The 14,073-nt window shown below is 35.2% G+C and overlaps 1 protein-coding gene across 1 annotated transcript in view; it reads left to right on the top strand.

Annotated features, from left to right (window-relative positions):
• LOC118203437 (putative cytochrome P450 301a1, mitochondrial) overlaps positions 1-14,073 on the top strand; it is a 111,860-nt gene that overhangs the window by 77,604 nt on the left and 20,183 nt on the right. The window contains exon 5 of the mRNA XM_085818675.1: positions 10,626-10,836. Coding sequence (XP_085674801.1) covers positions 10,626-10,836 — 211 coding nt within the window. The remainder of the gene's footprint in view (positions 1-10,625; positions 10,837-14,073) is intronic.

The raw sequence follows: 14,073 nt of genomic DNA, 5'->3' as shown, positions 1-14,073 counted from the left end.
ATTGCGAACGATTATCTATTTTAAAATTGTTGAATTAATTAGTTCATTTTTAATTTTTGATTCCTTAAATTTCCTTCTTGCTTTTTTAGCAAAAAATTATTAATTATTCAAAGATATGAAATATAGAGGTAAAAATATTCCTCATTCTTTCTTGCGCTCACAAACTTTACGCGAATATATATTTACAGCTTTTAAAGCCTGAAAAGCACATGTCTGCGATGTTTTCGTCTTGCGATGATTTGTAAGTGCTTTATTTTTAACGAAGATATTTTTTACAACGATGTATTAAAACTGCGATGTTTTTTAACTGCTTTATTTTTGAAGGCAATGTTTCGTACTGCGATGTTTTAGAACTGCGAGGTTTTTCTCCTTGCTTTCTTTTCTCCCGCGATGTTTTGCACGACGTCGTTTTCGCCTTGCGTTGTTTTTTCCTATACAGTTTCGTCCGTGACGTTTTTGCCATGTTTTCGCCTGTAACCAGCCTCTAACCATTGTTGAAGATCTTATTTTGACAGCTGCAAATGAGATTGTAGGTTATGTTTCAAGATAATTTTGCCAAACGAATGCAGTCCATGCCTATGTCAAATGATACTGTTGCTGGTCGATACAGCTGAAGATGTACAGTATCAGGTTTCTGAAAACTGCTTGAAAAATGGTTTTCATTTTAGTTTTTATGAGAAACAGATAGCAATAAAGACATTCACTTCATTGCATATATTTGATTTTGAGGTTGTATGTCATCAGTAGAAGAATTAATTTTCTTCAAAACAACAGAACTCAAAGCAACAGTGCTCGCTTTATTTGCTATCTTAAATGAGTTTATAAACGAGGCAAACACAGAGTGGAAAAATTACGTCGTTCCTTGATGGTATTCGTTCAGTGTCTGGAAGATTCCAAAGTATACAAGCACTTGTGAAACAAAAATCGACATTTTCTAGCAGCCAGAAAAGAATTGTAGAAAGTTTGGTGACAATAGCTATAGTAGTGACTGAGTTAATCACGAACAAACAAACGCACAAACAGACATTCTTCTTTATACATATAAGATATTATATAAAGGTAAGAGTATATTTTACTTTTTTAATATTAGAATGTATTTTGTTTCATTTTCCTTTCAGTAAAGTAATGAATTTTTTATAATATTTTCTTTCCGATATGCTATGTCCTGTTATTACGCCCCCACTAGGGGGTGTTCCCCACATGTTGAGAATCTCTGCATGATAGTAATTAATCAAAGGTATTTCTGATGCTACATTTATTTATTCCAGCCAAAAATACAACGTTTTGTCTTTAAATATTAATCTCACAATTACGTTTAGGGAATTTTATCATTATTTATGAGAACAAACATTGTAAGTAATTTAAGCCTTAATCATTTGAAGACATTCATTTAGATTCATGGATCCTTGATAGGCAGCTCTGGCTTTTTATTATATCGAATCCACTAAGATTAGGACATAAATTAACGTAAAATTTAGCAAATGTTGTTTAGTGTTTCCATTCGAGTGATAATTGCAAATGCTATGCCAGTAAGCTTTCTTCAATTTTTTTTTTTTATGTGTGTTTGTGTGTATGTATGTGCCAAAATTTAACTAATAGAGGGTCATTGCTGTAGTTTTATATCCTATATACTGGAGCATTTGAAAGTAAAAAAAATTCTTCATTGATATAGGATTTAGGTAAAAATATTTTATTATTATTATTTATTATTTATTTATTATTTATTATTATTCATTATTTTATTATTTATTACCGGTAACAATTTGCGAATTTTTGATACGCATTTCTCAATTGTAAGTGATGTTCTAGTGTATCAGAAATAAGAATATTGTAATTATGAAAACATATAACTCAGAAACTGTTTAAAATGCCATAATTATTTGAATTAAAAAATAATAATAAGTATTCAAATTTATCATCTGTTACTGTTTGATTTCTGCAGTATTCTGATTCCTGTACGATGGAACTCGGTAATATAATCGATCTCGTTCTGAATCTACTGAATCATGGAGCCTTATTCCGCATCTGCGGAATAATGGAATATCGTCCCAAGTCATTTGAATTATGGATTTATTGTAGCAATAGCTTCTATCATCCTTTATCATAAGCTCTGAACATCATGAATCTTTCTTATACATAATGGTGCCACAATGGTTAAATAGTGCCACAAATAGGTCCACCAAATAAGTTAGCCTGTTCGAAAATTGATCTGATATATCAGATAAGCTGAGAACTTTCTAACAATACAAAACTAAATTCGTCTATCCTTTTCGATTCTGAAACTAGAAAACCTCATATTGACATCTTTAACTTACATCTACCAAACCCAATTTTTTCAAGTCTTATTGATGTATGAGCAACAATTCGAGTTTCAGCCCATGTTTGAATAAGAAAACTGAATCTACAAACTGAATTACCATTTCTATGCGTGTAGTGAGTTCCGGTGGCGAAGTGGCTAGCGCATCGCGCAGCAGCACAACAGGTCAGGGGTTCCATTTCCAGGCTGGGCAAGGTCGACTCAGACTTTCATCCCTTGATTTCCATCACTTGGATGCATAAAATGAGTACCAAGTTCATTTGGAGACTAAACACTGAGGTCCTGCGACAAGCTGACCACTTGTTCAGGGCATATGCTTATGCACCCCGGGGCCCACGGTCAAGAAAGCAGATTTTCGGGGACTGCAGCGCTTGGCCAATTAGGCTGTTACGCCACTAAGGTTTTTTCTTTAATTTCATGCCTGCAGTGTAATTAGGCTATTTTGAAGCAGGAGTACCGGAAAAATGTGCAATGCCCTTGTCAGGACTCGAACCTGGACCTCTCGAATACGCGCCGAGAGTGCTATCGTTATACCGCGAAGGCATGCAGAAAGAAGGGAGAAAATTTAAAGGGCCATTGGGGATTAGACTAGTCGCCAAATCCTGGTGGTGAAGAATCATCTACCACCTTTTAGTTGGGGCGCCACTGTCGAGTCACTAAGTTAGCAGGAGTACAAGAATAATGTGCAATGCCCTCGATGGAACTCGAACCTGAACCTCTGGAATGCGTGCCTAGTGTGCTACCGTTACACCGCGCCGGCATACAGAAAGAAGGGAGAAAACACCTTATACACAAATTTGCATGACAGCAAGTTTGACGCATTTTTACGAAATCATATAATTCCGAGTCTTGTGGTGATAATTCACGAGAAGATATTTGATCAATTCTATGCAAAACTTCTGTTTTAAACAATGAATGATTATCAGTCCGAAGAACCATGTGAGGATGAGAACTGTCGTGATATTGAAACTGAATTCGCCACCAAACGTCTGTTACTTTACCTTATAGTATATCATGGATTCTTGAAAAAAAGTAATGAGGCCATTAAGAGGAAGCTTGAAATGGCAAGAAATAATTACAGGATTAGATGCAACCAAACGCTGTGTTGCATGTAAATTAAGGCCACTAGGATGCAGGTCTGCTCTTCCATCTATATCTGTAAAACTGCTTTTATATTCAGCCAGTGCAAATCATCGAAACTGTAATGACGTGGAACAAGGCATTTATTCCTGCTATTAATTCATAAAGAGATTGGCACCAGTATGCTTCGAGCCTTTCAAGTTTTTCAAATGCCAATGTATATCATCTACCATTCCGGGCCCACCAGCGGCCGAGCGGTAAAGTCGCTGAACACTGGTAGTTTGGTCTGAGGTTCGAATCCCGCGAACGGGCTGGCTGCATGGGCGTTTTCGTGGTTTTCCCCATGTGTAACGTGTATACGAGCCAGTTTACCTTAGAAAGTCCTCCACGAAGGCATCCCTCCTCTTAGGCAGATAGCCCTCGAGGCTTTGCCATATTCACACACACACACATCTACCATTCCATTTTGCCCTCTATGTTCTTTCTAGAGGCTGAAATTATGCTCTTGATACATTCATATCCGTACATAGACAATGCATAAAAAGATAATTTCTTTGGAATTTTGTACTTCTTCTCAGAATTTGAAACTGAAAATAATCCAAATAGGTAATTTTTATTGTCTTGATGTCTTATTCAAACCATTTATTCCTTATGAAAAGAGATAAAACCACCCAAATTCCTCTGCTTTCAGTTCTTGCTGTGCATTGACATATTTATCTTTTGAATTTCAGACAAATGTGTTTGCTTGATCTGATACATCAAATTTTTTTTTTCAAGGTTAGTTTTTCTAAAACAATTCGGAGCCGTTATAGATGTTTGAGTAGATGCATGCTGTGTTTGTTTGAGACTGCACGTGAGTTTTATTATTAGAATGGGGATACAATTCTTCTTCACATTTTTTTCTGTACGTTCTTCTGTCATATTCTGAGACTGGATCATATCTTCACATTTTTTTCTGTACGTTCTTCTGTCATATTCTGAGACTGGATCATATCTGTTAGTGACTTTTATACAACCTGCAGTGAGCTGTTGATTTATAGAGAAAGCTGATCATCTGCATATGCGCTGAAGTTTTTCAATTGTGTCACATTCAATTCTACAAACTGAATCGTTGTTTGTTTTCACTCCTCTACCTTTTGGACCACATGAGCAGGAATCTGTGAAATAGAGTTTTCATTATAAGACATTGATCCAATAGACATCGATGAAGAAATTAAAATTCCAGTATCACATTGATTTATGCAGTGCTTCATATAACATTATTCGGATAGTGTTTCGATTTAAGTAATCTTCCAGATTTCCAAACAGATGAGTATCAACATAATATTGTATAGAAAAACTCGTGTTGTACTTGATGAACTCATTTTGATGACAGCAAAGGTTCGTACTTCTAAATATTTATCGTCATGAATATTAGACGAAATTGAATGACTTTGATTTTGCTTTAACATTCTAATTTCTACATTACTGTGACTCTCTTCAACCATGTTCATGTTTATAGTTTTTTCAAATAATGTTTATAGTGGAGATATGTATGCTTTTACCAAGTTTACCAGTGGCTTTACGCAACACAGAAAACCTGCAAAATGTGGAAGTAAACAAGCCCCTGTTACTTTGCTTCCATGATGCTCGTAAAAGTTTTGACAATTTAATTAATTTTTCTGTAGGTTTTATTTTGATTTTGACGTGCTGGATTTAGTTGTTGTTTCTCAAAATTTGTTTTTTTCTTTAATGAATATCTACTTCGTGATCAACAATTATACATTCGTACAATAAATTATTTAAATTAACCCTCTGAATCCGTCATAAATTTTTGTATGTGAAATTGAGAATTCTCTGATAATAATCAAGGTTTCAAAATGTTTATTAACCAGCCACTAATTACTTGCATAACAGAATTAGTTGAAGGTCTGGGAAGTATAATGGTAGTTTTGGACTGACTTCATGCATGTCTTTAGAAGATAACACTGCTTAGCCACGAAACCCCTACTGACCAAGTTGTCTATCAAAGTGTTTAATTTTAACGAATAGAATTATTTTTGAATAATAATCGTTGTTCTGATTAAGTTGTTTTAAAACATTTGGCTGAGAGAGAGAGTTCAAACCATTCCAGTAAGCCTTTGGGGGTGGAATCACTTTATTACTGGTAACGTGTGTTTTGCACCTGCGACACACTAGGAAACTTGAAATACGGCGTAAACCATTAAATAAAATGCCGCTATTGGGCTAGATAGACAGAATGAAAGCTGATTTCGATAATATAATTTCGTACACACTTCACATGCTGTACCTCAGAAATGTATTAATTCTTTTTCGAAAGTATCCACGTTAACTTGTGATTTTGTGCCTGGAGGCGTCGACACTTTTCCAGTGTAGCATTCTAATGTTGTGATGTTTTGGCTTCTCTAATTTGCGATATACTAATATGTGCTGACGTCTGTTTTCACCCTTTTCGAACGTTTCTGATTTAACTTGTGAATGATAGATATAGTGACCTTCGATCTGTTTTGAATTGGCTGTATTGTCTTTTCAGCTTTTTTGTCTAAAAATTGTCTTGAATGTTTCAGTCAGTTTTCACGTTGTTCACTTACTTCTGGCTCCTTTTTCTCTTCGGTTTCTCAGTTTTGTTTTTTTATCATCAAATTTTTAATTATGAATCTTATTTAATTGTTTTTATCCCTTTTTCCCCAATCGTCGCTTTCGCTGTGTGGCAGTTTCTATTCCAGACGTAACTTTTGTTTCTTTGTGGCTCGATTGAGAAGAGAATGTTACTGACGACATACGTTGTTGACAGATTATTATGACGTTAGAATGTTAATCAGTAATGGCAGCATATTTTAAAATAGTTACAGAACATTATGGAAAATATAATCCTGTGGAAGGTTTGCAAATAATAAAGATGGCGGGAACTCTCAGACAGAGTTGCTGTTTAGTACAGGAGGCTCAAAGATCAGCACAACCATGCTTAACAGTTCGCACTGATTTATTTAGAAAATGAGGTGGAGGGATATGAATCAAATAACTAAATGAATAAAAGTATTATTTTTTATCATTCTTGCTTTAAAACAGGGTGAAGAGTTTGTTTTATAACATATCAGAATTTCAAATATTTAAAACAGTAGGCAGAACTCTGTAGCAGTCTTGACCTTGAAACGGAATCTCCCAGTACTGGAACCTGATAAAAGTTCTAAATAATTCCAGCTATCCAAAGTAAGAAAAGCCTCAGTCGAATGTTCTATCGGTTGGTGATGTTAATACAAGAACTAATAAAGAAAAGCAACTATGCTTGCTACACTCTATGAAAATTCAAGCAAACTAAAGTTTACCGCAGAGGATAGAAAATATTATAGGGCATATAAATGAATTATTAAACTTAACAAGAATGTATCTGATGACTGCCTTTTCACATTTCATCTCACCCTTGAGGAACTAGAATCCGTTATTCAGCGACTTGATCTTAAGAAATTCCCTGGATCTGATCTCATCTACGGCCAAATGGTAATGCATTTTGGCAAAAATGTGAAAAGATCCTCATTCAAATTTTCAATATTTCTTGGCGTACTGGCAAGATCTGGAAGAACTCAATTATTATACCTATCCTTAAGCCAAAAAAGGCTTCTACCAACTGCAAAATTTATAGACCCATTTCGCTGACACTTTTTCTTTGCAAGCTAATCGAAAGAGTAATTCATATTAGACTCATACTGGATTGATGAAATGGCTTACTGAGGAAAATGTCCTGCATTTTTATCATACTGCCTACATGGATATGCATAGCACCGTAGATCCACTCTTTTAATTTTGCCAGTCAGTAATAAATGGATTCAAAAGAAAGGCCCCACAAGGAGACCACCGTAATCTTCCTGGATCTCTCTGCTGCATTTGAGAGTGTCTGAAGACAAAAATTGATTGATATCATCAACAGTGTGGGTATTGTGAGTAATTCTGTCATCTGGATAAATGACTTTCTTGAAAGGAAGAAAATTCAGAATCAAAGTAAATGGCAAAAATTCATCGTACTCGGGTAGGAGTTCCTCAGGGTTCTGTGCTAATACCTCTCTTCTTCCTCCTGTACTTGAATAACATTGACCCCTCACAACAGTGGGAAAGCTGAAGTGGATTGCTTTGATGACGACACTGCAGTCTGGCATACTCAGTCAAATATTTCTTTTCCGAAAAAGACTCTCAATAGTTGTATGCAGGATAATGAAACGTTGGCTTATTATAAATCCTGATAAAACTAATTATTGTATTTTCTCTACTCATAGCAAAAACAGAAAATCTTTTCATCCTTTTATAAATTTATGTGGTTCTGAGATCAAACAAGTATCCAATCCCAAGTATCTTGGTCTAATTCTAGATGCAGAATTAAGATTTTCACAACACCTTAAACTCTTATAAAGCCTTAAAAAGGCTACAAAGTCTAAAACTATTATATGGTACATCTTGAGGATCAAGAACAAAGACACTTAATACATATAATTTGCTTGTTAGGCCCCCTCTTGAATATGCTGCACCCATACGGGCAGCAGCTTCATCTTCTGTAAAGGAAAAGATCGACAGTGTTCAATAAAGGCCTCCAAAATCATCACTGGAGCTGTTTCATCCGCAGACAACATTAAAACAGAAATTGAGTGTGGTTTAAATTGTTTAGAAAATAGAAGAAAATTAGTTATCATCTAATTCACAACCAAAATTTAAAACTTTGCTGACCATCACATCTCCAGCAAAAAAATCAAAGCATGGACTGGAAAAAATGATTTAAAAGACCCTTCATCTTAAAATTGAACCATGCGATCAGGAGTGTAATTGACTTAAAGCATGAGGTTTTTGATATAATTAAAGAACCTATACTTTCGATCTGTCCATTTTCACAGGCAAATATCAACTTAAATTTTTTACAACCTGGTAAGGTTTTAAAGTTAAACTAACCAAATTTCTTTTTATTTTAAGTTACCCTTTCCTGTAAACTCTTATTTCAACTTCCCTTCAGAATGAGCACGCGGTTCAGCTTTATGCTAATTTGTGTTGGAGCCAAGTTTTGTATTTAAAGGTTAGTGAGAAACTTCTCAAGTGTGAGAGAGCTTTTAGTCTCAGACCACGTCGGCTCGGTGGACGTTCGCCAGAATAGTTAGTATTTAAATTCTTACGCCTTAGTGCTATTCCTCTAATACTGATTGAAGTAATTTAAGTGCGTTAGTACTTAGCAAAGGCTTGCTATGCACCATAAATAGCCCAATCTCGCGTTTAAGCTCTGTGACAGCGGCTAATTAAATGTCTACTGAAGTTATCACCCCCGAGCTGGGAGTTGCTGTAAATAGTGATTTAAATAAAAGGGTCTTTTACACCCTTCTTACGTTGTAATTCTTCTAGCACTCACAAGAACATAGCTGAATTCAGCTCAATATTCGAGTTCAGGACCTTGATACTGCCACCATTATGTTTGCCAAAAGTATGCATAGAACAGCTAGTCCTGACACTGGCGCCCGAAGAAAAATAAGAGGATGGCCTGAAAGGCAAGAAGATGAACCTGAGCTACCAGCAGCACCTGTACAGAGCCCGGAATTACCACCTCCTGCCCTAGAAGGTTTTGGCTACATTATGCAAAATATGCGGGCATCCATGAAACCAGCGGCAAGTTTCGACGGCAGGACAACCGTAAGTAATTTTCCGGAAAAACTAGATGCACAGTTCATGTTATATCCAGTCCACGTTTTCAGAAAGTTTGTTTTTCAGAAAGAGTTTCAGAAAGTCACGCTTGCTACCAGCGCTTTGAAGGGCCAAGCGCTAAATTGGTTTAAATATATTGGAAAGAATCTTTTGGGTGAACCAGGAAGCCCCACGTATACGTATGAAAATTTTAAAAGTTCTTTGGTGAGAGCATTTCCGGTCGTACGAGACAGAGCCAGACTAGAGACGGAACGTTTTAGCAGATATCAAGAAAAAATCGAAGATTTGTCAAATTTTATTTTAAGAAAGATTCAAGTTTTCAAGCATTTGTATGGAAGTCGCCTGGATCCTGAAATCATTCAAGTGATAATCCCTAGACTACTGCCCCAAGTTCAGGATTTCATCGAGCTCAGAAACCCAATGACTTTGGATAAATTATACGAACTCGCCGTACAGTTGGAAAGTCGAAGAGCTGCAGACAACGAAAGACGTCGCCAATTTGAGCGAAGAAGTCGGTGGAATACGCCAAGACTGCAGCAGAAGCAACAACAGAACTACGGGAACAAGGCGAAGCAATGGCAGAAGAAAGATTGATTCCCCAAAACGACCGGCGAACGGCGAAAGTTTCATCGTAAAGCAGGAAAAAACTCCGAAACTGGGCAAATCAAGAAGGATTCGGCTAAGTAAGATTTAAACTAAGGGGGATTTCTTTAGGGAAGGTGGAGACATCCGAAGTCCAAAAAAATTCTTATATGTTTTAGTTTGTTTGTTAAACAAAGACATAAGCGAAAAATCGGTCAAACGTTAAATAAAAAAAACTTATAGAATAAACATTATAAAATCTTATTTCTTAAAAAGCTTGTAATGAAACATTATAAAAAGACCTTCAATTAGGTGCATTTTACAAAATAAACATTCAATAAAATTAATCGAATTTTGAAAACACCACCTCACCACATTGTATTGTTATCGGCCAGCAGTGTATATACAAAATTTGAGCTCGACAATTTATCAGAAAACAAATTTAAAAAAAATCGATGACAAAATTCCATCTATAATGAAATATGTGAGTGAAGTAATAAAAGATTTTAATAATCGTGACTTGCAATATGCAAAAGTGAAACAATAAAAACCTCTTACGATAATAGAAACTGTCTATTATACATTGTCTCTTCGAGGGCGGACGACACATGGCATAAAACATTTACAAATAGTAATGTCAATACGTGGATAAATGTTATACGCCTCTCTTCTACGCGGCTAATAAAAGAGTTGGAAGACGAAGCTAGGAGTGCAAATTTTGATGAAATATGGTGTAAAATGAAAAATGAATTTATAAATATAAAAAGATGTAAATAGCTATAAAATTGCTGATTTACTAAGCAAAAAATTTTCTTTATTCAGTTTTATTATATTTATTTTCATTTCTATCTCTCTCTCTCTCTTTCTATATATATGAATAAACTAGTATTTAATGAAACTGAGCTGTGATATGTAGTTGTATAATTATATTCCACCCTTTCTAAAATACTTCAATAATTATTTATACTTCTTTTAGCTGTTGCATTTGTTGGACTAGATACAAGGTTAGGATGTCTTAACAGCAATTTACCCGAAGATTCAGATGGAATGAAAATGATAGATTCCGTACAAACACAGTTTTACTGCATGAATAGATTAGAGGCTTTTACAGGGAACATTCAGTTCTGGAAATATTTTCCTACTCCTACTTGGAAGAAATTCGTAAAAGCTTCAGATGTTTTTACGGAGTAAGTAAGGGAATCTATTTAGTTCAAATTTGTTTTGAATGAATGTTAATAAGGATCTATTACAGCAATAGTACACTTCAGATTAGATTTTTCCTTTTAATATATACAGTGGTGGCCAAAATTGTGGACACTTTTTGGAAATTTTTATATTTTTGAACTTTGAATGCTTATAGAAAACGTTACGTTTCACAAAATGCAAACTTGTATATATCATTTTAAAGAGAATTTATTACTGAATTCAATACAAAACACAAAATTCAAGTATTTTCAATACAAAAAAAGTTAAACGATAATAGTTATCGATATACATTAGATAGTGATGATTGCAGTGAGTTATCAGTTCTTAGTAGGGTACTCTTTATTTTTGATTACAGCTTCACATCGACGTTTCATTGAGCTGGCAAGAGTTTTAAGCTCTTCTTTCGTTATTACATGATGCCAGGAAACAATTATAGCCTCAATTAGTTCCCTTTAATTTGATGGGCGCTTCATTCGGACAAGAGCTTTCAAACGGTGCCACAAAGTTTCGATAGGATTGAGGTCAGGACTGTTTCCTGGCCATGACAACAATTTAATGCTCTTTGTACGAAACGACTCTTTCGATATTTTGGCCGTGTGGCAAGGAGCAGAATCCTGCTGAAAAATAAACGAAGCATTGTTGGGAAAGAGGGAAAGAGATCTCTGATGGAAGGTAGAAGTTTTGGTTCTAGAATAGTGTCAATGTATTTTCTGGCATTCAGTGTCCCATCGATGACATGAAGGCGACCAATACCATCTGCTGACATGCATGACCAAATCATAACACTAACTGGATTCTTCACAGTTGCTTGAATGCAGTCAGGATGTAGCTCTTCTCTTATTCTACGTCTTACATATTTTCGCCCATCACTACCGAATAACGATATCTTAGTTTCATCACTCCATATAACTTGTGACCACTGATCATCTGTCCAATTAATGTGTTCCTTTGCCCACTGTAGTCTTTTTTTTCATTGCTGAAAATTAAGATAAGGCTTCTTTCGTGAAATTCTACCTCTCAGTCCAACATCTGTTAATCTTCTCCTGATTGTTCGTGAACTGACAGAAACACCAGCATCATTCAAATCACTTCTAATGGCCGCCGATGACATTTTTCTATCTTGGAGACATAGTCTTTTTATTCTTCTGTCATCAATAGATGTGGTGCACCTCTTTCGGCCTTTTCCTTCTTTGTTTTTTATTGAATTTGTCTCCTGATATTGTAAACAAAACTTTCGGACTCCAGATTTAGTCACTGAACCACCCTTGTCACCTGTCTTGCAATTTCAGCATAGGAAAGACCACTTTCTTGTAACGAAATAATATTACATCTCTTTCTAGGTGTCCAATCTACTCTTTTATTTGATGTTATTGCTTCTTGACTAAATAATAAAAATTTTTACAAAAATTCCTACTTGTAATTGCACTGTATAAGAAACAGGTCCTCCTTCTACAGAACAAAGCAAAATAATGAATTGTTTCAAGTGTAAACATGATGTCAGCCTCTACTGGCAATTACTAACATTTGATTGGTTCTCAGAATAAGAATAGTGATTGGTCAGGAAAGCTAGACATTACAAACCACTTCATAACTGTGTTTTTTATTTATATTAAAGTACATGTAACTTTTTTTGCATTGCAAATAATTGAATTTTATGTTTTGTACTGAATTCAGTAATAAATTCTCTTTGAAATGATATATACAAGTTTGCATTTTGCGAAACGTAACATTTTCTATAAGCATACAAAGTTCAAAAACATAAAAATTTCCAATAGAGTCCACAATTTTGGCCACCACTGTATATACAAAAACGTTTCGTATTAAAATTAATTATTGAATGAAAATAAAAATAAAATGATTTAATATTTATTTAATTTTTATTTGTTACTGTATTGTAATAATTGTATTTGTACTATATTGTACTGTTTGCATTAATTTTTATTTGTTACTGTATTGTAATAATTGTATTTGTACTATATTGTACTGTTTGCATTAATTTTTATTTGTTACTGTATTGTAATAATTGTATTTGTACTATATTGTACTGTTTGCATTAATTTTTATTTGTTACTGTTACGTTATACTATATATTAAAATTTTTTGTACTAAAAATAATGCTTTCACAACTAAGCACTGATCTGTAGCAAGGTGTTTATTTTTCTATGACTTCTATTCATCGTGAGTAGTACAGTGAAAATAAAACCAAAACTGGAGGCCTTAAAACTATCATAAATACAAATGTTTACAGCGTAAATAAAACGAGATGCATATCAATGGCCGAAGGAAACAAAAGTAGCAAGTAATGATCTAAATGATATACTGGGAGGTCCTGGGAGGTCATAAAGAAACTTTGACAACATCTGCACTTCTAGCTTTCGTTTCGCTTAACCGATCGAGATGAGATTGCAAATATAGTTATTCGGAGGTATGCGCTTGAGAGTCTATGAATGGCAACACAGGGGCGCTCACGGTTACGGTTATAGTTACAGAAACTTGAAAATGTCGAATGGTAACGCAAACTTTTTCTGGTCGCAAAATGTTCAACGCATGCGTAAACTAAATAGCATTGGAACGGTGCCTATATGTCCAAGAACGGACGTGTTATGCATACACAAAAAAAGAGTTATGAAAACCGGCCAACGAAACACGATCTGGACGCACGCAGAAAATTTGCATATGACAGAAACAAGACACCTGTCACTGATGACAACACATATTGGACAAAAATAATTTTATTTATATCAAACATTTTCCACATGGATGCCATCACAGGCAAGTATGCATTGTATGCGGGAGACTGTGGACAATACCACTGAACCCATCGTGACATGAAGAATCTCACGCTGTATAAAATCCTTTAAATCAGGCAATGTTTGCGGATTGCACAGGTAAACTCTGGATTTGAGATACCCCTAAAACCAGAAATCCACAGGCATCAGATTGGGAATCGCGGAGGCCATGGAAAAGGATAATGGCTTGAGATGATGCGATTACCAAAATGCTGTTCCAAGACCCTTTTTAGAGACCTCGCTATATGTGGAGGTGCACCACCTTGCATCCGAACGATGTCATTGAGTGCAATCCGCCTACGCAATTCCGATAGTACATAATTTTGCAGCCAGATTATATACCGAGAGCTTGTTATAGCCATGTTATACGGCCCGTATAACATGCTTATAACAAGCTCTTGGCCTTAAAACAAGCCCTTTCTTCTTTGA

Source organism: Stegodyphus dumicola, chromosome 6 (assembly GCF_044657685.1).
Source record: "Stegodyphus dumicola isolate Sdum_Otavi_A_Nest chromosome 6, ASM4465768v1".
Taxonomy (NCBI): Eukaryota; Metazoa; Arthropoda; class Arachnida; order Araneae; family Eresidae; genus Stegodyphus; species Stegodyphus dumicola.
The sequence above is the reverse complement of the archived record's forward strand: the minus strand, read 5'-3'. Positions and strand labels throughout refer to the sequence as shown.